The 25,439-nt window shown below is 50.1% G+C and overlaps 1 protein-coding gene across 2 annotated transcripts in view; it reads left to right on the top strand.

The window, feature by feature from the left end:
* CCDC178 (coiled-coil domain containing 178) overlaps positions 1 to 25,439 on the top strand; it is a 3,486,252-nt gene that overhangs the window by 247,478 nt on the left and 3,213,335 nt on the right. For both annotated transcript variants that reach the window (XM_069620987.1, XM_069620986.1), the window contains exon 3: positions 2,842 to 2,913. In XM_069620987.1, the coding sequence (XP_069477088.1) occupies positions 2,842 to 2,913 (72 nt within the window). The remainder of the gene's footprint in view (positions 1 to 2,841; positions 2,914 to 25,439) is intronic.

Genomic DNA, 25,439 nt, shown 5'->3' with positions numbered 1-25,439 from the left:
AACTGATGACGGCCACCATTTTGGAAGTAAAAATGGCTGACATCCACTACACAGTAGAAATTGAGCCAAAGAGTGCAAAAGGAGGTGTGGCTGGAAGTAAAATGAGAGGAAATTTCTATACATTTCAATTAGCAATAGGCGTTTGTGGGACACATAGTCAAACTACCATCCTCATATGCTAACCTGCATTGAAAAGCATTACAACAAACCTGCATCCAAAGCCCCTGTTTCACGCTCTCATGTTATAGCTCTTATTTTAATGACAATCGTTTCAGCTTTATAGGTAGCGCTATCAGCACCACCTAATAGCCAAAACTAAAAAAGGAGTAGGGACATTTTTGCACAGTATAAAAACAGCAAAGACAGTTAAAAAGCAAGGTCAAAGTCAATAGTTTTTGCTTTTGTGTAGTCCGGGGATAAGCATTACCAGACACTGCCATAATTAGACTACCTGGCCATATGTATCTGGCAAATGCCTGCCTAATGTACAGATACAAGGCAGGACAGTTGGCTTTGTCATTTCTCATTTAAACAGGACGGGCCGGGTGCATATATAAATCAAGTGGCTAAAAGGTACACTTAGTTAAGACATTTTTATTATACCTGTGGATCTTTTACAGCTGCAATTAAGCCTTTAACTCAGAGACTTCTTAGAATAAACATTGGCAGGACAAAGTGTCGTTGTTGCTTAATAGAGGTAGACCAAATAAATCTTGGAAGGATGAGTTCAGCAGGGAGGGGCAGGTAGTGGATGGGAAAGTCACCATGGGACGTCAATGAGTGGGTAAATGGCCAAACCCCCCACAAGGGGTGTGTTCTCTCTCATGTCACCTCCCTCCTAACTGTACTCCAATGCAAAAGTTCTGGTTTATAATTAGCACTTAGGCACCACATAATAGAAACAACTAAACAATAAGGAGACACCATATAAGACAATGCTTTGAACCATCACATTCCATACTAATAGAGGGAAACATACTGCATATTTTGGGAGACCACAGAGGGAGCAATTCAATAGAGAAAGAACCAACATTTAAAGTAGCTGTCCAATAACAGGTAAATGACATTGTGATATTATAAAATTGATATTTACATACAAACTTTCCAAATTTGGTTTTTGGCTAGGAAAATAAAAATCTAAAACCAAGATTACCAGCTGAAGGAACAATAGGTACCTGAAGGGGCGGAAGACAAAACTAATAGGGGGAAATACCTGAAGCAGTATGATCAAAGAAGATCGATCGACTGCTTTATCTCGACTTGAATGGCTACAAACAATGCAGATGGAAAGGTGATGAGGCCTTTTTTTTTTTTACACCGCTCGCTGTTAAACCTTCCTCAGAGTCGAATTCTTATAATCAGAAGCACGTCGTCTCTCATGACAAAGGGAAGGAGACACACAGAGCAAGTGCTGCTGCTGGAGCGTTTAAGAAGCACAGCCTAGAGGCGGGACCATGGAGACGACGTTGTGGGCCAGGAGCCAGCGAACCACGGCTGAATCCAGAAATGCCAGAGGCAGAAGCGCTTCAGCCCCTGTACCGAGAATCTGAGAAGGGAAGAGAATTTAGAGCACTGAAGCGGCCCCAACAAGGCAGGCGCGACAAGAGATGAGCGCCACCAAGAGCAGAGTCACCAACATTCCCTAGGCATGCACCATGGGAAAACAGGAAGAAAGGAGGCGAGTGGTTGAACACTAGGTGGAAGCTGAAATCCTGAGTTATTCCCCGGCGAGTGAGCCCATGAACAACCTGAGCAGGGAACAAAGTGCCCTGAGTAACAAGATAATGGCTAAGCATACGGAAAGCCTAGAAAGCCAGATTGAAAAGTCCTATAATGAGGAAGCGGCACACACAGACCAGAGAAACCCAGGTGTTGGATAACCCAAGCATTGCCTACACTAGGGCTCAGGTGTACTGAAGGACACAAGGACTGATACCAATACTGAAGGCTAAGGGAGCCATCAAGGGAACTGAAAAGTGTAACACCCAAGCTAACTCAAAGTGTGAAGGCTCGTGGGACAAAGTTGGGCCGTAAAATTCAACATTGTTGGAGGGAGGGAGGTCGAGTAGCCCATTGGCCCCCAAGCATTGAAACCTATATTGAATTGAGTTATATTTTTTGAACACTTGAAAACCTTTTGTGAATGGACCCTTGAAACCTTTGCATGAGTTATTCCTTTTGAACACTTAAATATGTTTCATGAATTGAGTGACGTTGTTACTAGAGGAATTGAGAGAGACTTGGATTGTGAACATTTCGATTGTTTGATTTGAAAACTGCTGTGGTGACCCAGCCGAGCAACCATTTCCTGGGATAAACATTTGAATTGGAAGATTATCTGCAGGTGAGGGGGGTCAGCTTGGAGGGGTTCATGACTTTCAGTGTGGAAAACACTTCTTCTCATTTCTATTTCATTTTTCATTTAGTGGTAGCGCCAGTTAGTTGGACAGGTTAGGACGGAGGACTGATTTTTTGTTTCTTGACTTCCTGAAAAGCACCTTAGTTTTTAATTGTTAGAAAGGGAACCACCTTTTGGCAATAGTGCTAGTGAGGCATTTTCTTTCATTTAAGTAAAATTTTAGTGTTGAACCATGTCTTCTGGTCAGAGTCTTTCTTCTGGTTTCCCTCATGATTCCTTAAGACTTAACAGACAAATAGTGTTTAAATTAAACAAAATAATCTAATCTCCCACTCAGACCAGGCATACACATTTTTGTTACATTATTGGGGGTTTGCTTAAGGACAGACAGCACGGAAAGGCATTTAGATAATCTACATCATCACCTGTGTACATTTTCTGCAAGTACTACGTATAATATTGTATTTGAATTTTCTTTGCAGATGACTCCAGCATATCCGATGCCTTGGTTCCATTGGTATGCATTGGAAAAGATGACAAAGAGTATGCCAGTGGTAAGTGTCTTTAGCATTCTCTTCCAATATAACAATGAACACTTCATCAGTTTTGCTTACGTAGTGATGTTCTGATGTGGTATATGGAAGAGATCCATCTTTTCTTGTAGCATATGCAATAAAAGTACATAATTGGACTTTGCGTTCCTTAGTCCTTCCATCAAAGAGGCGGACTTTGAGGATTTGTTGTATACAGCCTCTGGATCTGGTTGAGAAATGTAGTGTAATTAACATTCTCCAGCATGGGGTCTGGCATGGATTCACATGCTCATGAATATTCCCCGTCGTCAGGCTGGGAATCCTCGGTAAAGAAAAAATCAGTATCAGTTTCGTTTCTGATCTGTCTTTCTTAGTAGTAACCAATCACTGATCTCTGTGTCATACTGCCCCCAGCCAATGACTGTCCTCTCCCGAGGCCCCGCCTCTGGCAGCCATCCTCAGATTTTTACCGCACGCTCAAGTGTTGGGAATCCTCGTGTTTAGCTCTTGAGTTTTTTTACTGCGTTTTCATGTTTTTTCAGGAGAATTCTCATTTTTTCAGTTTAATCGAGCCTCAAGCTCCACCGTTTCTACTTCAGATAACGGGGACCCGTTTCGGAATTCTTCTACGCCTCTCCAGGGTGAAGTTTTTGTCGATTTTACACTTCTTGGAGGATTCCGGAAGATCTGCGGCCTACCTCAAGACATGGCCCAGGACAAAGGGAGCTCGACGCCCGGATCCAAGCTGTTCAGGAACTGCCCTGGATGCGGATTATATAACGTTTTCAAGGAGGACGAGCATTCGCGATGTCTCTACTGCCTCCATGGGGACAAGACGCACGTGGAGAAGGACTGTGCGTTCTGCAAGAACCTTTCGGAACGGATCAAACAAGATCGTTGTTCCCGCCTCGCCAACTGGCTGGAGAAGGGCACAGCAAGTGAGAAGGCGAAGAAGTCTGAGCGGGCTTCTAAGTCCTTTGAGGACGCCCCGGCGACGGGGGCCCAACAGAAGGACAAGCACTGCGAGTCCGCGGGCTCCGGGAGTGCCGAAAGGTCGGGCTCTTTGGTTGCCAAGCAGGGCACTACTTCCCCAGCACGTTCGACCACGAGCCAGCGCTCTGGGTCGGGGAAGAGGAAGTCCGAGAACCCGGGTAGGCCGCTGGAGCGGACCCGGTCGATCTCGAAGGCGGAGCGAGGCGCTGACCCTCCACCACCTATGGTGGTGAGGGCCTTGATCCACCCGGCTAAGGCCTCTACCGAAGTGGTCTATGCGACCCTGGCGGAGCCGGCTGAGACTACGCTAATGGAAACAGCCTCTGGGCCCAGAGTATCCCTGCCGTCACGGAGGGAATCCTCTTTCCAGCCCATCGCTAAGACCCCCGTGAAGCCCCCGGCTGAAAAAGAGGGGGGGGGGGCGATGGCCGTTACAGACTCGGAATCAGCCTCTGAGGAGGAACTGGTGGAGACCGAGAGGGGCCTGAACGAAAGGTCCATAGGCCTCAACGAGAGGTTCATAAACCTCAACGAGAGGTTCCAGAAGGTTCGATCCCAGGGGACGGTCCCTGCTGACGTGATCGATGATAGTGACGAGGACGACGAGCAGGGCCCACTGGAGCGGCCATCCCGTCCGTCGCAGCCATTGCCCGAGCCCCAGGATAGCTCGGTGGCCATTTTGTTGGCAATCCAATCCTTATGTACCGAGATAAGGACAAGATTACCACGCACCCCAACGGAAGAGCCAGAACCAGGCCCATCAGGAAGCCCTCCGAACAAGCGGAGGAGAGTCCACCCCGCTCCGCCCTTCGTGCCTGCGAGACCGGCGGACCCCTCATCCCCCTCGCCGGGAAAGGATACGGCGATGGATACGGCGATGGGGAGGGGCGACGACGGCGGCGATGACACAGCGGACATCCCATCGTCACCCCCTCCTCCCCCGCGGGCATCCCCAGCCGACGAGGTTGGCTCTTTCCACGCCATGATAACCAAGGCATCCAAGCTCTTCCAGCTCTGCCCTGAAGAACAGAAAAAGGAGGGGTTTATGTACCAGCGACAAGAGGAAGACGGTCCTCGCGGTGCCTTTACTCGACGACATCTGGTACGAGGGGCTTGCTGTCCTCAAGAACCCTGCCACCCGCCAAGAGGGACAGGTACGAGAAGAAGTACCGAGTCCCCGATACCACCCCCTTGTGCCTCAGGGCCCACCCCACGCTGGACTCGGTCGTCTCGCCAGCAGCTAAGAAGAAGGCAGCGGGCACAGCGGCTTCAACTTCCACCTCCCCGCCGGACAGCGAGGGTAAGAAGTTGGACTCTATGGGACGACGAATCATCACGTCGGCGGCAACGACGATTAAGGCGGCCAATGCCTTAGCGATCGTGGCCCGCTACAACAGGGAGCTCTGGTTCAAGATAGCTCCCCTGCTAGATGTCCTGCCTGATGACAAAAGGGCGGAGGCCCTAGAGATTCTGCAGGAGGGCGAGGTGGCGTCGGATCACACCATTACGGTGGCAACGGACATTGCCGATACCGGATTTCGCCAACTGGGCAACGGAGTTTGCCTCCGACGACGAGGATGGCTCAAGGCGACAGACTTTTGCCAGGACGACCAGACCAGAGTGTTGGACATGCCGTTCGACGGCAACAACCTCTTTGGTAAGGCAGTGGATGAGTCTCTACAGGCCATCAAGACCGACTCGGAGATGGCCCGGGCCCTTGGGGGGCTTCACCAGCGACGGCCCTTTCGGAGCTTTGGAGGCAGACAGGGTGCCTCCAAAGGATCCACCTGTGGCTCCTCCACCTACCGCCAGGCGGCCCGCTCCTCTTCCCAGGAGGCCTACAGAGGTCGCTGCAAACAAGGGGGTTCCCGCCGTCGTCGCCAAGGAGGCATGGCCGCCTCCAAGCAAGACTGACCCGGCCGTTTTGTCGGGCCCCCACTGAAGCACCCTGGTGGGAGGCCGGCTGACAAAGTTCGTCGGCGTGTGGGAGTCCATCTCCACCGATCGTTGGGTGTTGGACACCCTGGCCAACAGGCACTCGCTGGAATTCCAAAAGAAGTGCCCTCGCATTCCTCCCGTGGCCAGGAAGGAAAATCACGTCCCTCAACTGCTGTTGGAGGTAAGGGCGTTGCTCAAGAAAGGTGCCATCGAGCTCGTCCCCAGAAGGCTCCGGGGCTCCGGAGTGTACTCGAGGTACTTCCTCGTCAGGAAGAAGACAGGCGGTTGGCACCCCATCCTGGACCTGCGCCGCTTAAACAAGTACATCAAGGCGCAGAAATTCAGGATGGTCACCCTCCAGCACGTGCTGGGACAGCTGGAGGAAGGCGACTTCCTATTGTCGCTGGACCTGGAGGATGCTTACTTCCACATCCCCATTCTAAGAAGGCACAGGAAGTTCCTCAGGTTCGTGGTTCAAGGACGCCACTACCAATTCCGAGCCTTACCGTTCGGATTAAAGTCGGCACCCAGGGTTTTCACCAAGTGCCTGGCACCAGTGGCGGCGCGGCTGCGCCTGCAGGGGATCCACGTCTACCCCTACCTGGACGACTGGCTAATCCGGGCAAGGTCAAGGGAACTCGCCGTCGATCATACGGCGAGGACCGTCCGGTTGCTCAAGGAGCTGGGGTTCTCCAACTACCCCAAATCCCACCTGGTTCCATCGCAAGTAGCACTGTTTTTGGGGGCGAAGCTCGATACAGTAGAGCAATTGGCCTCCCCTTCAGAGGAGAGGACCAAAACCATCCTAGGCAAGGTACGGCGACTGTTAGCCACGGATGTGGCCAGGGTGAGGCCCATCAAGTCCCTTCTCGGGATGATGTCCTCATGCATCTACCTTGTATCCCTGTGCAGACTTCGGATGCGTCCGCTACAGGAGTTCCTCGACGCCCGCTGGTTTCAGGTGGGGGGCTAATTCGAGGACAGGATCCCCCTCGACGAGGATTTCCGTCGGGCGATCCTATGGTGGGGCACCCGGGCTCACCTCACGACGGGCACAGACTTTCAAACCCCGGCGTTTCAGTAGACTATGACTACGGACGACTCTCTGGAGGGTTGAGGGGCCCACACCGAAGATCTCCACGCAAGAGGCCTTTGGCTCCCGGAGGAGAGGTCTCTTCACATCAACATCTTGGAGCTCTGTGCAGTGTTCTGGGCGCTGAAGTCGTTCCTCCCGTCCCTCAAGGACAAAGTGGTGAGGATCTTCACCGACAACGCCACCACGATGTTCTACATACGGAAGCAGGGGGGCACCAGATCCCCAGCCCTATCCAAGGAGGCCCAGGATCTGTGGCACTGGGCCGTCGCCCAGGTGATGTTTCTGCTTCCCTTTCACCTGGCAGGAATAAAAAACACCATCGCCGACTCACTCAGCAGGGAACTATGCTCGTGCCACGAGTGGGAACTGCGCCAGGATCAAGTGGATCGACTCTTCCAACGATGGGGCAAACCCCAGATCGACCTGTTCGCGACGGCGACGAACTCCAAGTGCCAGAGGTTCGCCAGCAGGTTCCCCCAGCCGAGGAGCATGGGCGATGCTTTCTCGTTCCCTTGGGACGGCCTGTTTCTATACGCGTTCCCTCCATTGCCGTTGCTGCTCTGCCTCATCAACCAGCTCAAGGAGTCCAGGTGAAGGATGATCCTCGTCGCACCGGCATGGTCGAGGCAGATCTGGTTCCCGGACCTTCTGCACTTGTCAACGTCCCCGCCAGTCAGGCTGCCGGCGGACGCGGATCTTCTCTCCAGAGAAGGAGGCGCCATTCTTCACCACGACCCACAGTCGCTGAACTTGCAGGCCTGGCTCCTGCAGCACTAGAGTTTGGAGGGTACGATATCCTGGCTGATTGCACAGAGGTTCTTGCAAAGGCCAGGGCGTCCTCAACTCTCAAGTGTTACGGTCATAAATGGAAGAGGTTCTCTGTCTGGTGCCGTGCACAGAAAATTAACCCTCTGCGGATTACGGCCCCTCAAGTGCTGCCGTACTTACTGTCGCTGGCCAAAGCTGGACTGGCTCACGCCTCCATAAAAATACATCTGGCGTCCTTGTGGTCTCATCGCCTGGTAAAAGAATTTATGAAGGGACTATTCCGATCATTCCCACCGGTGAAGGCCTCTGCCCCGGCGTGGGAACTTAATGTGGTGCTGACCAGGCTCATGGGGGCCCCATTCGAACCTATGCATTTGGCGCCTTTGAAGTTCCTGTCATGGAAGACAGCGTTCCTCGTGGCCATCACCTCTGCACGACGAGTGAGAGAGATTCAGGCCCTATCTTGCAAGCCTCCATACTTGACTTTTCATGACACGAGGGTGGTGCTGAGGACGCACCCCTCCTTCATGCCCAAGGTGCTGTCGGACTTCCACCTCAACGAGCCCTTGGTGTTACCAGTTTTCTTTCCGTCGCCTTTGACGCCGGCCGAGAGGACTTTGCACTCGCTGGATGTACCTAGAGCGCTGAAGTTCTACGTGGACCGTACGAAGAGTTTTCGGAAGACGTCACAACTGTTTGTGAACTTTGGGTCTGTGAGTCAAGGGAAGGGTCTCTCGAAGACTTCCATTTCCAGATGGCTCTCCGGCTGCATTATGCATTGTCACCGGTTGGCAAACCGACCGCTGCCCGGCCGTCCGAGAGCCCATTCGACCAGAGCGATCGCTGCTACTACGGCGTTCCTCTCTGGCGTGCCCCTGCTGGACATCTGCAGGGCTGCTACATGGAGGCCGATGCACACCTTCACAAGATTCTACTGCGTCTATCGGGACTCCAGGGAGGAGTCCAGGGTCGGCCAAGCAGTGCTGCGCAACCTGTTTGCTTAAGGTGAGCCTGGTGAGGTGGTAAGAGATGCTTAATGTTGAGTTGTTGTATTGCTTAATGTTGAGCCTGTTGCCACCTCCCGTGGTTGTGCATGTTTATACTGCTATGTATTCTTTTATTCATGAGCATGTGAATCCATGCCAGACCCCATGCTGGAGAAGGAACAAGTTACTTACCTGTAACTGTTGTTCTCCAGCATGGGTCTGGCATGGATTCACATGCGAACACTCCCAACTACCCCTCTGTGGCTCTTCACTTGGTCATACTGCCACTTGGCTTGCTACCAAATCTGAGGATGGCTGCCAGAGGCGGGGCTTAGGGAGAGGGCAGTCATTGGCTGGGGGCAGTATGACCCAGAGATCAGTGATTGGTTACTACTAAGAAAGACAGATCAGAAACGAAACTGATACTGATTTTTTCTTTACTGAGGATTCCCAGCCTGACGACAGGAAATATTCATGAGCATGTGAATCCATTCCAGACCCATGCTGGAGAACAACAGTTACAGGTAAGTAACTTGTTCCCTATACAGACGGGATAGAGATGAGGTCAGTGCTGTCCCAAGGTATTATTTGACCCTTTCGCCTACCTGAATGGGGCGATTTTCTTTAGCTGCTGGATCTCTTCGAGAGTTGATATATTCAGAATTTTTGATTTCAAGAGGTTAACATTGAAGCCTGATAACATGGAGAACTGATTTATTTCCAGCATTAAGTTCTACATGTATTGCACCCTCAGGAGCACATCATCTGTGAAGAGACTTATCTTGTGCTGTGTGTTGACCCATTTGACACCTTATATGTTCTTGTTTCCCCTAATCCTTTGTGCGAATGGCTCCATGATCAGGGGGAACAACTGAAGTGACAATGGACACGATTGTTTGGTACCCATGCGGATCACGAATGCCTCTATTAACTTTCACCTTTGTTCCTGGGTTCCTATAATTTGCTATGACCATGTTTCTTAATTGTGGCACAAATCCCATACTTTCCAGAACCTTGAACATGAATGCCCAATTTACCCGGTCAAATGCTTTTGTCAGCGTCTAGCAAAAGGATATTTTGGTATGTACTATTTTTCTGATATTAACAAGAGTTTGGATTTTTAATTAAACCTCATTGATCTGGTGAGACTCATTTTTGGAGGCACCCCTCTAATCTTGCTGCCAGCATTCACTTGTATATCTTAGAATCCAGATTGATGAGAGCAATTGGTTGCATACTGTGAGAAACCTGAGGCGTTTCTCCCATGCTATTCCCGGGGATCTCTGACCCTCCCCATTTTCGAACAAGACTAAGAACAAGACTAAGAAGAAGAGGCAAAGGGGAAGGGGAGCTATGAAGATTACCCATAGGAACCAAAGCACAGGGGATTCCTATGGGCAGTCGCCATTTTGTCCCGATAATGAAGCCAGGCCTCCTACAATCATTCCAACCTGAAACCTGTTAAGCCTCCCAGTCAGTATAAAAGGCAGAGCACACAGGCACACTCTGAGCGAGCTGGGCATGCTGGAGGGTGCACAGAGGCCAGGAGGAAGGAACAGCAGCTGGAGAAACCCTGGAGAGCCTGGAAGGAGAAAGACTGCCTGAGCACTGAGCCTGTGAGTACAGGGGAGGCCACAGTGTGGCGAGGGAGATGTGACTCCAGGAAGCCAAACCAGGGGCAGCTGGGGCTACCTGAACACCCAAGCTAGAGCTCCTCCCCTGGGTAATATACTGAAGCCCAGGCCTTTGAAGGGCAGGTGGTGAAACCCTGACCTCAGAGACATCCCATTGAGACAGTCTGCTACTCCCAAAACTTACCAGAATGCTATTCAGGGGAGCTGGCGAAGTGGGAGCAAAATAAGAGTGAGGCATTGTTAAACTTGAAGTTCAGAGACGTTTTCTTTGTTGGAAAAGCTGAGCAAGGTGAGACATGAGAAGGAGCAGATCTTCTGGGGCAAAGGCGAACCCATTGGAGCAGGACGATCGATCGAAGGACTAGAGCGAAGGGTAGGGAAACCCTGAAGATCCCTGCAGGAGGTTGTTGCCTCTGGGAAACTGTGAAGAATACACAGAGAAAGCCAAATCCCAGACAAGAAGAAGCCTACGTTGTGTTTCAAGGATGCCAGCGACCCTCCTCGGTGAATGGCAGAGTTGGGGAGGCCAGGCCAAACCTGTGGTATCAACGTTGACTTGTGAATCAAAGCTACAAAGACAAGAACGGAATGCACACAACCGGTGAGTTATCAAATGACATGAAAGGTTGGTTTGTGTCAAGGAAAGATTAAAGCCGCAACACTGTATCTCAAGATTGAAGGTTGTAAGCGTGCTGATGAGACGCGAAAGAAAGCAAACGAGTAGTGAATGTTAAAAGTGAAGTCAGTGATATAGAGTAGCGGAGTGGTTCGACGAAAGGAAATAATCCACTCCAAAGTTTCTGCAAAATGTTTGCCGTTTTGTTATAAAGCGACAAAGCGAACAAACTAGGAAAATGCGACAAAGCGAACGAACTATGAAATGCACAGTGGTCATTATTAATCCCATCGCAAGGGGAAGTTAAAAGGTTATTGCTTTAAGAGAAAGATTTTCTGAGTGAGTTATGGAACTACCAAGACCAAGAGACACTGGGGCAAATAACATAAGATAGAGCTGAATTGAAAGTCAGTGGTCCTGCGGAGGTCTATGGAAAAGGCCATGCACATTTGAAAGCCTTCAACATCAGTGAAAGGTCTGAGCCCGACTGAGGGAGACCAGGAACAGGAAATAAGTTTGGGGAAGGGAACCCCTACAAGTGCTGTAATTACAAGGTCCGAGCCTGGCTGAGAGAGACCTACGTAAACTTTTGTTGAACTGTGAAATAATTTTTGGAAATCTGGAATAAGTGACTTTTTAACGTGGAAGGCCAAACGGGCCACGTTTTGAACTGCCGTTCTTTTCGATAACCTGAGTGTGTCGACCTGTCTTCAGGGGTCGCCTTACTCTATGCTGTCAAACGTGGGGAGGAGCGCTGTCTCAGTCATCTTGATCCTTTAGCTTATAATACTGATTTTCCTTTGCATACCCATTCACCTCTCCAGCATGGGGTCTGTCATGGATTCACATGCTCATGAATATTCCCCGTCGTCAGGCTGGGAATCCTCGGTAAAGAAAAATCAGTATCAGTTTCGTTTCTGATCTGTCTTTCGTAGTAGTAACCAATCACTGATCTCTGCGTCATACTGACCACAGCCAATGACTGCCATCTCCCTAAGCCCCGCCTCTGGCAGCCATCTTCAGATTTTTACCGTCCGTTCAAGTGTTGGGAGTCCTCGTGCTTAGCTCTCGAGCTTTTGCTGCGTTTTCGGCTTTTTCAGGTGAATTTTCACATTTTCCGGTTAATCGAGCCTCAAGCTCCACCGTTTCTACTCCCGTTAACGGGTACCCGTTGCGGGATTTTCCTACGCTCCTCAAGGGTGAAGATTTCGTCGAATCAACCTTTTGGATGATTCCAGAAGATTTGCGGCCTACTTCGAGATGGCCCAGGACGCGAGTTCGTCACCCGGACCCAAGCTGTTTCGCAGCTGCCCTGGATGCGGACTGCAGAATGTGTTTGAGGACGAGCATTTGCGATGCCTCTACTGTCTTCATGGGGACAAGACTCATGTAGAGAAGGACTGCCAGTTCTGCAAGAACTTGTCGGAGCGGACCATGAGGGACCGTAAATCCCGTCTCGCCAGCTGGTTGGAGAAGGGCTCAACGGGTGAGAAGAAGAAGAAAGGGTCCGAGCGGGCTTCTAAGTCCTGTGCGGGTGCCCTGGCGATGGGGGCCCAACACCAGGCCAAGCGCCGCGTGTCCGCTGGCTCCAGGAGCGCCGAAAGGTCGGGCTCTTCGGTCGCCAGTCAGGGCGCACCTTCCCCGGCACCGTCAACCACGAGCCAGCGCTCCGGTTCGGGGAAGAGGAAGTCCGAGACCCCGGGTAAGCTTTGGGAGAAGCCCCGTCCGATCTCGGGACAGGGGGAGCGAGGCGTCGCCCCTCCCCTTAAGGAGAAGGCCCGGGACGCACCTAAGGTGGTGAAGGCCCCTACCCAGCAGGCAAAGGCCTCTATCGAGGCGATCGCGGCGACTCTGGCCAAGCCGGCAGAGACCCCGCCAGTGGAGACTGCCTCCGGGACTAGAGTTTCCCTGCCGCCAAGGAGGGAATCCTCTTTTCAGCCCATCGTCATGGCCACCATGATGGAAGAAGCGAGGGGGGGCACGGTAGCCTCCTCGAGCTCGGAGTCGGCCTCGGAGGAGGAACTGACCGAGGCCGTGAGGAATCTCGAAGTCCAATTCGAGAAGGTTCGATCCCGTAAGGAAGATCCTCGGGAGATAACCGAGGAAGACGACGATGGCGAGGAAGAGCAGCCTTCCCTTCTGGCGCAGCCGGAACCTAGGCCTCAGGATAGCTCGGCGGCCATTTTGTCTGCGATCCAGTCCTTATGCTCTGAGATAAGGACGAGATTACCATGGCCCAGACCGGAGGACCCGCAACCTGGCCCGTCGGGAAGTCCTCAGAACAAACGACGGAGGACCCAACCCTCTCCTCCACTCGCCCCCGTAAGGCCTACAGTTCCCTCCTCATCCTCCCACGAGTCGGGAGATGACGGTGCGGTGGGCTCGACGACGGGTTCTGAGGGCGACGGCGACGACGACGGAACGGGCCCCCCCGTCTCCCGTCGCACGGGCCTCTCCGCCCGACGAGATTGGCTCATTCCACACCATGATCGCCAGGGCGTCCAAATTGTTCCAGCTCTGCCCGGAGGAGCAGAAAAAGGAAGGTTTCCTCTATCAGCGCCGGGAGGCCAAGAGGAAGACTGTCATTGCGGTGCCTCTAATCAATGACATCTGGGAGGAGGGCCTGTCGGTACTCAAGAACCCCTCCACGGCACCAGCCAAACGGGACCGGTACGAGAAGAAATACCGGGTCCCCGAGACTGCTCCCCTGTGCCTCAGGGCCCAGTCAACGCCAGACTCTGTCGTCTCGGCGGTGGCGAAGAAGAAAGCGGCGGGGTCAGGAGCCTCAACGTCGAATTCCCCTCCGGACGGCGAGGGTAGGAAGTTGGACGCCATGGGGCGACGGGTCATTTCGTCGGCAGCGACGACGATCAAAGCGGCCAACGCCCTGGCGATAGTGGCCCGTTACGACAGGGAGCTCTGGTTTAAGCTGGCCCCCATATTGAACTTCCTACCGGACGACAAGAGCTCCGAGGCCCTGGAAATACTTCAAGAAGGCGAGGTGGCGTCGGACCACGCTATAACGGTGGCAACCGATATTGCCGATACCGGGTTCCGCCAGCTGGGCAACGGAGTTTGCCTACGACGACGGGGTTGGCTCCGGGCGACCGACTTCCGTCAGGACGTCCAGACCAGGGTGTTGGACATGCCGTTCGACGGCAGCAACTTGTTCGGGAAGGTGGTGGACGAATCCCTCCAAGCCATAAAGACGGACACGGAGACGGCCCGCGCCCTAGGAGCCCTTCAGCAATGACGGCCCTTTCGGAGCTCCGGAGGCAGACAGGGGGCCTCCAAGGGATCCAGCAGTGGCTCGTCGTCCTACCGCCAGGCGGCACGCTCCTTGTCTCAGGAGGCCGACAGGGGTTGCGGCAAGCAGGGGGCGCCTCGCCGCCGTCGGCAAGGTGGCCAGGGCGGCAAGGCCACCACCTCCAAGCAGGACTGAACCGGCCGTGGCCTCGGGCCCCCACCGAAGCACCCCGGTGGGAGGCCGGCTGACGAATTTCGTCGGCGTGTGGAAGTCCATCTCCACCGACCGTTGGGTGCTGGATACCCTGGCAAGAGGACACTCTATCGGATTCCTGAAGAAGTGCCCTCACGTTCCACCTGTGGCCAGGAAGGAAAATCACGTCCCGCAACTGCTGTTGGAAGTACGGGCGATGCTCAGGAAAGGCGCCATCGAGCTCGTCCCGAAGAGGCTCCGGGGTGTACTCAAGGTACTTCCTCGTCAGGAAGAAGACGGGCGGCTGGTGCCCCATCCTGTACCTTCGTCGTTTGAACAAATACATCAGGTCACAAAAGTTCAGGATGGTCACCCTCCAGTACGTGCTGGGACAGCTGGAGGAAGGCGACTTTCTATCGTCGTTGGACCTGGAGGATGCATACTTCCACGTTCCCATCCTCAAAAGTCACCGAAAGTTCCTCAGGTTCGCCGTCCAGGGACGCCACTACCAATTCAGAGCACTGCCGTTCGGATTGAAGTCGGCCCCCAGGGTCTTTACCAAGTGCCTAGCACCTGTGGCGGTGCAGCTGCGCCTGCAGGGGATTCACGTCTACCCCTACTTGGACGACTGGCTCATCCGCTCAAGGACGAGGGAACTCGACGTTGAACACACTGCGAGGACCGTCCAGCGACTCAAAGACCTGGGATTCGCCATAAATTACCCAAAGTCCCACCTGGTGGCAGCACCGTCGGAAGAACGGACGAAGACCATTCTGGGCAAAGTGCAGCGCCTGCTAGCCACGGACGTGGCCAGGGTGAGGTCCATCAAGTCCCTCCTGGGGATGATGTCCTCTTGCATCTACCTGGTGCGCCTCTGCAGACTACGGATGCGCCCTCTTCAAGAATTTCTCGACGCCCGTTGGATGCAGGCGACGGGCACCTTCGAAGACAGGGTCCCCCTCAACGAGGTGTTCCGGCGGGCGATTCAGTGGTGGGGCGTTTGAGCGCACCTCACGGTGGACAAGGACTTTCAGACGCCGGCGTACCAGGAGACGGTGACGACGGACGCCTCCCTGGAGGGTTGGGGCGCCCACACCGGAGATCTCCACGCAAGGGGCCTCTGGCTCCCAGAGGAGAAGCTCCTGCACATCCACATCCTGGAACTCCGAGCCGTGTTCTGGGCTCTCAAATCGTTCCTCCCGTCGCTCAAGGGCAAGGTGGTGCGGATCTTCACGGATAACACCACGACAATGTTTTACATACGGAAGCAGGGAGGCACCAGATCCCCCAGCCCTATCCAAGGAGGCACAGGATCTGTGGCACTGGGCGGTCGCCCAGGGGATGTTCCTGGTTCCCTTCCACCTGGCAGGAGAAAGAAACACCATCGCCGACTCGCTCAGCAGGGAGCTGCGCGCGTGTCACGAGTGGGAACTGCGCCAGGATCAGGTGGATCGACTCTTCCGACGATGGGGCAAACCCCAAATCGACCTGTTCGCAACAGCGACAAACTCGAAGTGCCAGAGGTTCGCCAGCAGGTTTCCCCAGCCGAGAAGCATGGGCGATGCGTTCTTGTTCCCCTGGGACGGCCTATACCTGTATGCGTTCCCTCCGTTGCCGTTGCTGCTTCGACTCATCAACCAGCTCAAGAGGTCCCAGTGCAGGATGATCCTCGTCGCACCGGCGTGGCCGAGGCAAATCTGGTTCCCGGACCTTCTGGACTTGTCAACGTCCCCTCCCATCAAGCTGTCGGCGGACGCAGATCTTCTCTCCAGGGAAGGAGGCACCATCTTCCACCACGACCCGGCGTAGCTGAACCTGCAGGCTTGGCTCCTGCAGCGCTAGAGTTTGGAGGGTACGATATACCGGCCGACTGCAGAGAGGTTCTTGCAAAGACCAGGGCGTCCTCGACTCTCAAATGCTACGGTCACAAGTGGAAGAGGTTCTCTATCTGGTGCCGAGCACAGAAGATCAACCCCCTACGGATTACGGCCCCTCAAGTGCTGCCGTACCTGCTATCGCTGGCAAAGGCTGGGCTAGCCCATGCCTCCATTAAGATTCATCTGGCGGCGATCTCCAGATATACCAGAACCACAGGACCGACGTCCCTGTGGTCCCATCGACTGGTAAAAGAGTTTATGAAAAGGACTGTTCCGGTCGTTCCCGCCGGTGAAGGACCCGGCCCCGGCGTGGGAACTTAACGTGGTGCTGACCAGGCTCATGGGGCCCCCATTCGAGCCGATGCACTCCGCACCGATGAAGTTTGTGTCGTGGAAGACTGCATTCCTGGTGGCCATTACCTCCGCACGACGAGTGGGAGAGATCCAGGCCCTATCCTGCAAAGCACCGTACTTGACTTTCCATGCCTCGAGGGTGGTGCTTAGGACGCACCCCTCCTTTATGCCCAAGGTGCCGTCGGACTTCCATCTTAACGAGCCCCTGGTGTTACCTGTTTTCTTCCCGTCTCCTTCGTCGCCGGCCGAGAGGACTTTGCACTCGCTGGATGTGGCTAGAGCGCTGAAGTTCTATGTGGACCGCACAAAGAGTTTTCGGAGGACATCACAGCTATTTGTGAACTTTGGACCTGTGAATCAAGGGAAGGCTCTCTCGAAGTCTTCTATTTCCAGATGGCTCTCCGGCTGCATCATGCACTGCCACCGGTTGGCTAACCGACCGCTGCCAGGCCGTCCTAGAGCCCATTCGACCAGAGCGATCGCTGCTACTACGGCGTTCCTATCTGGTGTGCCCCTGCTGGACATCTGCAGGGCTGCTACGTGGAGGTCGACGCACACCTTCACGAGATTCTACTGCGTCGATTGGGATTCCAGGGAGGAGTCCAGGGTCGGCCAAGCAGTGCTGCGCAACCTGTTCGCTTAAGGTGAGCCTGGTGAGAAGGTAAGAGATGCTTAATGTTGAGTTTTTTGTATTGCTTAATGTTGAGCCTTTTGCCACCTCCCGTGGTTGTGCATGTGTGTACTGCTATGTATTATTTTATTCATGAGCATGTGAATCCATGCCAGACCCCATGCTGGAGAAGGAACAAGTTACTTACCTGTAACTGTTGTTCTCCTGCATGGGTCTGGCATGGATTCACATGCGAACCCTCCCGCCTACCCCTCTGCGGCTCTTCACTTGGTCATACTGCCACTTCACGTGCTACCAAATCTGAAGATGGCTACCAGAGGCGGGGCTTAGGGAGATGGCAGTCATTGGCTGTGGTCAGTATGACGCAGAGATCAGTGATTGGTTACTACTACGAAAGACAGATCAGAAACGAAACTGATACTGATTTTTCTTTACCGAGGATTCCCAGCCTGACGACAGGGAATATTCATGAGCATGTGAATCCATGCCAGACCCATGCTGGAGAACAACAGTTACAGGTAAGTAACTTGTTCCTTACACACTTTTTGTATAAGAGATAGGGCAGGCATTAGGTTTTGTTAGTATAGGCCATTTTGATTTGACATAGACTGACTAGCACTGTGTTTTCTTTATTATTTGATGGTAGTGACTACTCCCATCATAGCTATAGGGCAAAGTAGGAGTTTTTTGAAACCACAAGAATTTTAATAAAGGTTTTGAAAACTTGTATCTCTTCTGTCAGTGTCATACTTGTGATACTGTGCCTCCCTTAAAGTACTGGGATCAGAGTAATTGGAGTTAAATATACTAGTTCCATGGAGGGTGATTGTCCCGCCTGCTCAACAAAAAAAAAGTCAGCTAAGTAGTAGGGGCTTAGGATTTGAGCAAATAAATAAAAATTATTTAGTTTAGATATCGAGGCTTCTAGTAAATTAGCTTGCTCCCCTGACAGTAATGGCCCAGTCAAGGTATGGAGCCTGCTCTGTTTCTGCACATCTTTCCTCACTGTATAGTTTGGTAAAGACATCCTGTATAACCTGTTGTTTGTCCTTATGTGGGATGGTTGAGGTATCGTACAGCCTTTTTAGCTTCTGTTTAAAAAATATTTGCTCTTTTTTTATAAACTGTTTTACCAGTAGTGCACCGGATTTATTACTATGTTCATAGAAGTATTGTTTACTTCTGAGCAGTTTGCTTTCTGTTTCCATACCAATTACGTAAGCTAGTTGCCCTTGTGCCTCAGCTAGCTTCCATGCCCTCTTGAAAGAGCCCATACCTTTATTTTCCAGTTCGCTACCCACCTGCTTCTGCCCTGATTTGCCCCTCCTGTGTGTTTCTACTAGCTGCTTTGTTAGGTTTAGAAGTATGGACTTAAATCGTTCCTTGAATTTACCCTGCTTCGCCCTTTCTCCTGTAGTGGCACACCTTTGCTCCCCATGTGTTTCATGATCTATTTCTATGATTTGTTTTGTCATTCATTCCTTAATACTTAATCTTCTAACCTCCAGGTGATTGTTGCTTGTGTCTTGATCTCCCTTCCCCTTGATAGCGTGACCGGCGCGTGATCTGAAATTGATTTTATCCTAAAATGCACATCTGTTCCTATCGCTAAGAGGGTTTTCTCTGCCTATAAAGTGAAGCTGCTCATCGTAGGTCAAAACAAAATTAAACCTCAGTCCAAAAACCTGTATACTATCTGGCTCTACCACTAAAACAACTATAAGCCACAATAGCCTTTTGGCTCAGGCTTCGTCTGGCCAATGTTGCTTGGATCTCTCTCAGGTGTTGGTCTCATGGTGTCCACGGGTTCGTTCGAGAATGCAGAGTTTGCTGTTCCCGTTTGCTCCTCTCGGACTTCTGTATAGAAGCATGGTAAGCTCGCTGGCATGTAACCGCTGCCTCTGATCCTTTTGTGCTCTGAATTGTGACCCCCATACTTCCTTCTTGGTTTCCATTCCGAACGCTGAATGGGCTTGATGTTTGTTGTCTCCAGGGCCCGAACGTCACGATGTTGCCTTGCCGGGTGTTCTGCCTCCACCAACTTTACACGTGCCGCTGTTCGCTGCGCCCCCCTGAATGTCCCGGCAGGATGCAGTTAAACGTTAGTACTCTTTTCCGAGGTAGAACCTCCCCCTTTGCCCCTGTTGGATACCCAAAGCCCTCACTCTATCCCACACTCGGAAATAGGAGAATGTACGGTGTTGTGAAATGCTCGGCGACTAGACAATGCCTGAGACGGTGAATTGAATACTGTTGTGCTGATAGTGCAATGACTTGCAGCACGAAACATGCCAAAAGGCTGCCTGGAACTTGGTACATTGGGACAGTGTTATGGGTTGGTGGCTGGGTGTGGGCCTGGAGCTGTGTTGTGTTTTTTTTGTTTGTTTTTTTGTTTTTTTGGGGATGCCAAGTGTTAGTGAGAATTCTCTGTTTAGGCTGAATTTCCTAACCTAGTGAGTCCCCCAGCAGCTTTGCTGGATTTTTGGGGTTTATTTTTTTCTCCTGCCAAGAGTGAGACTCTTTTACCCTCACTCTTGGGCATGATTTAAGTGTGTTTCTTTGAATCTAGATGTGTTTAATGGGCTATGAGGTATTTTACTCCATAGGGCTTCATGTGTTTTTGTGATGTGTGTTACACAGCACCCTCAGTGCAGTGACACAGGGGTGTCATAGTGACCCCCCAGTATAGACCTCATACCCTGGGACTGACTACTGTCTCCCAGGGCATGTAAAGTCACCATTGACTTTACTAGTCTTAAATTCTGAACAGAACCAGTACAAACCATCATATTGTGGACGTACTGGCTGGGGCAATTCAATTGCCCCGGGGTCTGTTAGTCGAGGGGGCACGTCTCCGTCCCCCCTGATCGAGTTTTGGCTGGTGGCAGTGGATACTATTTTTTATATTCAACCGCAAATATTTTCCTATGGGATTTCCCATTGTTTTAGGCTACTATCTTTATTTAATTATTTACGGTAGCCTCGAACATACCGCTGGTTTATTTAATTAATATTAATTCTCCGGTTGGTATTTTTTGCCAAAACTTGATTCTAAAATGCCGTTTGTGTTCTCTTCTGTGACTCCAACCCAAGTCGAGCCCTTTGTTCCACTTTTTGGCGGGCTTCTCCACAGAAGTCCTCCAAAGTGGTGCCACTCTGTCTGGGGTACTTAGGAGGAGTGGAGGGGAATTTAGGCACCCTGGACTGAGTTTCCTAGGCAACTCAAGTCGCACTCCATCCTGATTGGCCCAAGTGGTGAGCCGGCCGGCTCACCACTTAGCATGTTTGAGTGACAGCTAGGCTGAGTGAATGGGGGTTTGCTGCATAAAAGCAGGGCTTTGGGGACTGGAACTTCAGAAGTCGCCACAGGACCTAAGAATCCGACGAGGGAGAAGCTGAGCCGACCTGCCACGACACCACCACCGGTGGAGCCCTGCTGGACTGCCTCACCACTTTTCCCAACAACAAAGGAGATCTCCCGCCGGAGAGTCTTTTTCCTTTGACTGGTGGGGATAACCAGTTTCACTGTCTTTTCGCTTTCCCGACGTACCTCGTGGCCGCCTTGCCCGTGCCAAGCACCCCAGCAACCGGGATACCACGTTTTACCATGACCGCGAAACAAAGGTACCACCTTTAACCGGAAAACTCAGCGGCTGGTTTCTTCCCTGGTATTGCAACGACCCTCATCTTTCCTCCAAGTCAAGATCTTCTCTTCCCCTGGACGACGACGCAACTTGCACCCACTACCAGGAACAACTGCCACCGCTGGAGGATCCTTCCCACTTAAGGTACCGTGTCCCACCTGGCTTCCCTTGCTACCGACTGTACGGGGTAGATTTAGCCCCGGCTTTCGAACCTGGGTTAGTCTGGGACACCCTGGCTAAACTTTCCTAAAGCCTCTCTAAACTCTTTCTGAACCCTCTGCAAGACTTTCTAAGCCTAGTGTAACTGTGTGATCTTGGGCGCATTTGTGCTCTGCTCTCTCTAAGAGTGGGCCCAGCCTTTGGACTTTGGCTCACCAGTGACTTTTGCTCTTCTGCCTTGCTAACAGTGTTCCTGAATCTTAGAGTGGTGTACCTTTCCATATTCTGTCTTTTTCCCTCCCTTTCTCACAAACTTATTGGAGTGCAATCTAGTTAAGCACTCACCTGTGTATGAAAATAAGTGGTGTTTTACTGTGACTTATCTGATAAGGAAAAAGGGTTGTATATATTACAATAGTAACTGTGTTTAGAATATTTTACAATAAGAGTGCTGGAGTGTTTCAACTGTGTGTCTTTAAATAAATAATTATATACTTTGATACCAAAGCTCTGGTCAGTGTTTGCTTGTATTATTGTATCTGAGTGCCTATTGTGTATACTTTGCATACTGCCTAACTCTTCTTGAGGGAAGTCTGACTGCTCAGCCACAGCTACCAGGTAAATCTGGGTGGTGCAGACTGCTACCAAGTGGGTTTACTGCCAACACCTGTAGTCTTAAATCTTTTGCATTGGTCCCTAAGGGAACTGTACAGGTTTCTGCCTAACACCAACATTTGGGATACATGCATTCTAATAACTGCGGTGTTGATAACTACTTGGGCCCTGTGTGGTAGCAGCGGTTTGCGCCCAGCTCAAGGAGCTCGTGTCCCTATTCTGTGCTGTTAAGGATTCTGCGACTGTTGTGAATGATGTTGTGCATATAAAATTGGGGAGGTTTTAATTTAATGTTAAAGGTGTTCAAATTTGGCTCTAGCTAATTGCGGAGTCATCCTTTGTAGACTTTATCACCCACCACTGCATATGTTCATTCATCCTTTGGCTTTGCACAAAATGGGGTCGGGAGAAAGAAGGAAAGAAGTCTGATATTGCAATGTACTTGTCTTGATGCTTGGACGTGGAGTTGTCTGAGGACTTTGCACTACTGGGTGACTTTGGGACAAACGTCATCTGGTTGGTCCAGAGGGTCACGATTGATTCGGGGACACTTAATTTTGCTTTTGTTAGCTGTGATAGGAACTTGAACACGATGGTCTGCGATTCCCCATAGTCCATGGGGAATGGCTCCTTGTTAACATCTGCAGTTGTTGCATGTTATATGTTTGACTCATAAGGTCTATTAGGTTTGACCTATAATGCAGTCGTTGCATGCATGATGTACTTGCTTCTGTACTTGTGACATTATGACTTAGAGTGGTTCTCGGATGATTCTTTCTGTGGTGAACTAGGGGGATGACGGATGGCTGAAGATTACTCTTCTGTTTTGTACGGGGGGCACTATTGTGACAGACGTGGAATCTGTATGTTAGGATGGGCCTTTAATTGTACTTGGAATGTGTTGTAATGCATTGGGTTATGTATGTCTGGTAGGGCATGGGGTAATTTTTTCAACGCACTTGGGTGGATTTGCTGGTTCTTTCGGTGAGCATATCACATATTAGTGGTTAGAATAGTGTAGGCCTTGGGAGTGTGGTTATGGGGATTGTGTACATATATGGTGTGTGTTCAGGAAGGTGGGGATTCAGGTTGGATATTAGAGATATCTGTTTTTCATAGTTACATTTAGATAGTTGTGTGGTGAGTTGAATGGTTGTGTTTGGTGTGGAACTTTTCATTTTATGTATGCTCCATTAGTATAGATTTTTTGGCATTGGCATGATTAGATAGTACGGATGTAGAGGTTTCATGATTCATATTAATATTGTAAGGTCAATTTTCTTTGTTATATTTATGATACTTGGGCATGGAGTTTCGTTTCTGGTGGGTATAGTTCAGAATGTTGTACTAATTGTATATATTTATGCTTATTTTGAGACTGATGTTTATCGGTCTGGAAATTTTGTGCAATGCTCATGCTGTATGTATATTCGTCTGTATTTGGGGTTTTTGTTGTTGTGTCTATCCTTTCCTTTCTTCCTCCTTTCATTTGTTGGATCCTTGCCTTTGACCTTGATGTATACTAAATGCATTGAACTTATCTGACTTGGGGTTATGGTTGCATTGACCTTTGTTTCATGGAATGTTAAGGGAATTGGTAATGCTGTGAAACAATGCAAGGTTTTGGCACGATTGTGGAGAAGTAGTGATGTGGTTTTCCTTCAAGAAACACATTTGGATGAACACACTGAAAAATACTTGACCAATTCCAAATACTCTAGGGTTGTCTCAAAGTGTTATGACTCCAGATCTAGAGGGGTGAGTATATTGTTTAGAAAGTGTCTACTGATTAAAGTTGAAAAGACAGTCTCGGATGAGGAAGGTAGAATCCTATTGCTTGACATACTTCATGATGGGAAAAAAATGACGATTGGTTCGGTATATGCACTGTGCTCACCGGCGGTGTCTTTTCTTCATCAATTGGGCCTTTTGCTGGATGGTATGGAGGGTGAGTCATTTGTATTAAGTGGTGACTTTAATTTAGTAATGAATAGTAGGTTAGATCGAAAATCGGAATGTAGGTATTACAATGAGAAGTTTAGTGATGAATTGAGTGCGTTTGTGTATAAATATAACCTTATAGCTATATGGAGGGTACTTCATCATGATGAAGAAGGATTCTCGTTTTATTCACCTGTTCATGATGCGTTCTCCAGAATTGATTATTTCTTTATTAGTGATACCTTGAGTAGTCAGACAGTGTCCACGAATATACTAGAGAGGGGTATTTCTGATCATGCTTTATTGGATCTGCAGTTAATTCTGGACAATGTTGGTGCCAAATCAAGGAGATGGAGAATGCAGGCTAACGCACTGAAGGATGACTTGGTTACCGAGGGTTTAGATGCATTCATTGGACATTACTTTGAGGAAAATGTAGGTACTGCTGGTATTAAGTCTGTCTGGGATTGTTTTAAGGCAGTCTTACGGGGAGGATTGATAAGTAGGTCTGCTCATGCAAAGAAGAATAATCAGAAAATGATTAGTGATCTGGAAACTGAGATCAAGACTTTGCAGGGGATTGTTGCTAATGATGTTTCGGGTCAGAATAAGCTGAAATTGCATAAATTAGACGTGGAATTGAGGACTCATATACAAAACTTGGCCAGTAAAAGTGTGTTTTATTCGAAGCAGAGGTTTTGGGAATCTGGTGATCGGAATGGCAAATTATTGGCTCATAAACTTAGGGGGATGGTGGCTGATACACGTGTGTCTGCTATTCAAACTGATGGTGGCATTACTTTACATAGGAATTGAGACATCTGTGAATATTTCCGGGATTTTTATGAATCTTTGTATAGGGAGGACTGTGCCCCAACAGATGATAGGTTAGAATTGTTTTTTGAGAAAATGTCACTGTCTTAACTGGCTCTTGAGAAGCGGACTTACCTTGACTCTGCAATTGAGGTTGCTGAAGTTAGCGTGGCTATATCACAAATGAAAGATGGAAAATCGCCAGGTCCTGATGGTATAGTCTCGGAATTTTATAAAAAATTTGAGGTTCAATTAGCACCTGTTTTGTGTGAACTTTATAACAAATTTATAGCATCGGGAATGCTGTGTGAATCAATGAAAGAAGCATTGATAGTTGTGATCCCGAAACCTAATAAGGATCATACTAGGTGTGGAAATTACCGACCTATTTCAATGTTGAATGTTGATCTTAAAATTTTCACTAAACTTTGGGCCAACGGATTAAAGTTGTGTGTGGGGGATCTGATTGATGGGTCTCAGGTGGGTTTCATTCCAAGGCGGTACGGCTATGACAATATCAGAACTGTGTTAAATGTGGTTGGTGAGCGTTTTGGAAAGGTCTCGAATGAAGTCATTGGGTTTTTTGATGCTGAGAAAGCCTTTGATAGGGTTAACTGGAAGTTTCTGAATACACCTTAATGAAAATGGGCTTTGGCCCAATATTTATGTCAATGGAAGAGTGTGTTCATAGAGATGTTAGGGCCTGGGTATTGGTGAATGGAGTTATTTTGGATTCATTTCAGTTATTGAAGGGCACGCGACAGGGTTGTCCGTTGTCCCCTTTTTTGTTTGATTTGGCATTAGAACCACTTGCTACTTATATTAGACAATGTGAGGTTATTAAAAGTATTGTGGTTGGGAAAGTTGAAGTTAAAGTTTTATTGTATGCTGATGACATGCTTCTTATGTTGTCAAATCCTGAAGTTTGTGGTGAGGTAATTAAAAAAATGTTTCAGGAAGTGGGTGATTTATCAGGACATAAAGTGAATGTGGATAAAACTGAGGTCTTTCCTTTGTCTAGCCACTGTGACTGTAATGTTTTG

This window comes from Ambystoma mexicanum, chromosome 5q (assembly GCF_040938575.1).
Source record: "Ambystoma mexicanum isolate Mex_15411 chromosome 5q, UKY_AmexF1_1, whole genome shotgun sequence".
NCBI lineage: Eukaryota > Metazoa > Chordata > Amphibia > Caudata > Ambystomatidae > Ambystoma > Ambystoma mexicanum.
Note: the sequence above shows the minus strand (reverse complement) of the source record. Positions and strands in the feature narration are given on the sequence as shown.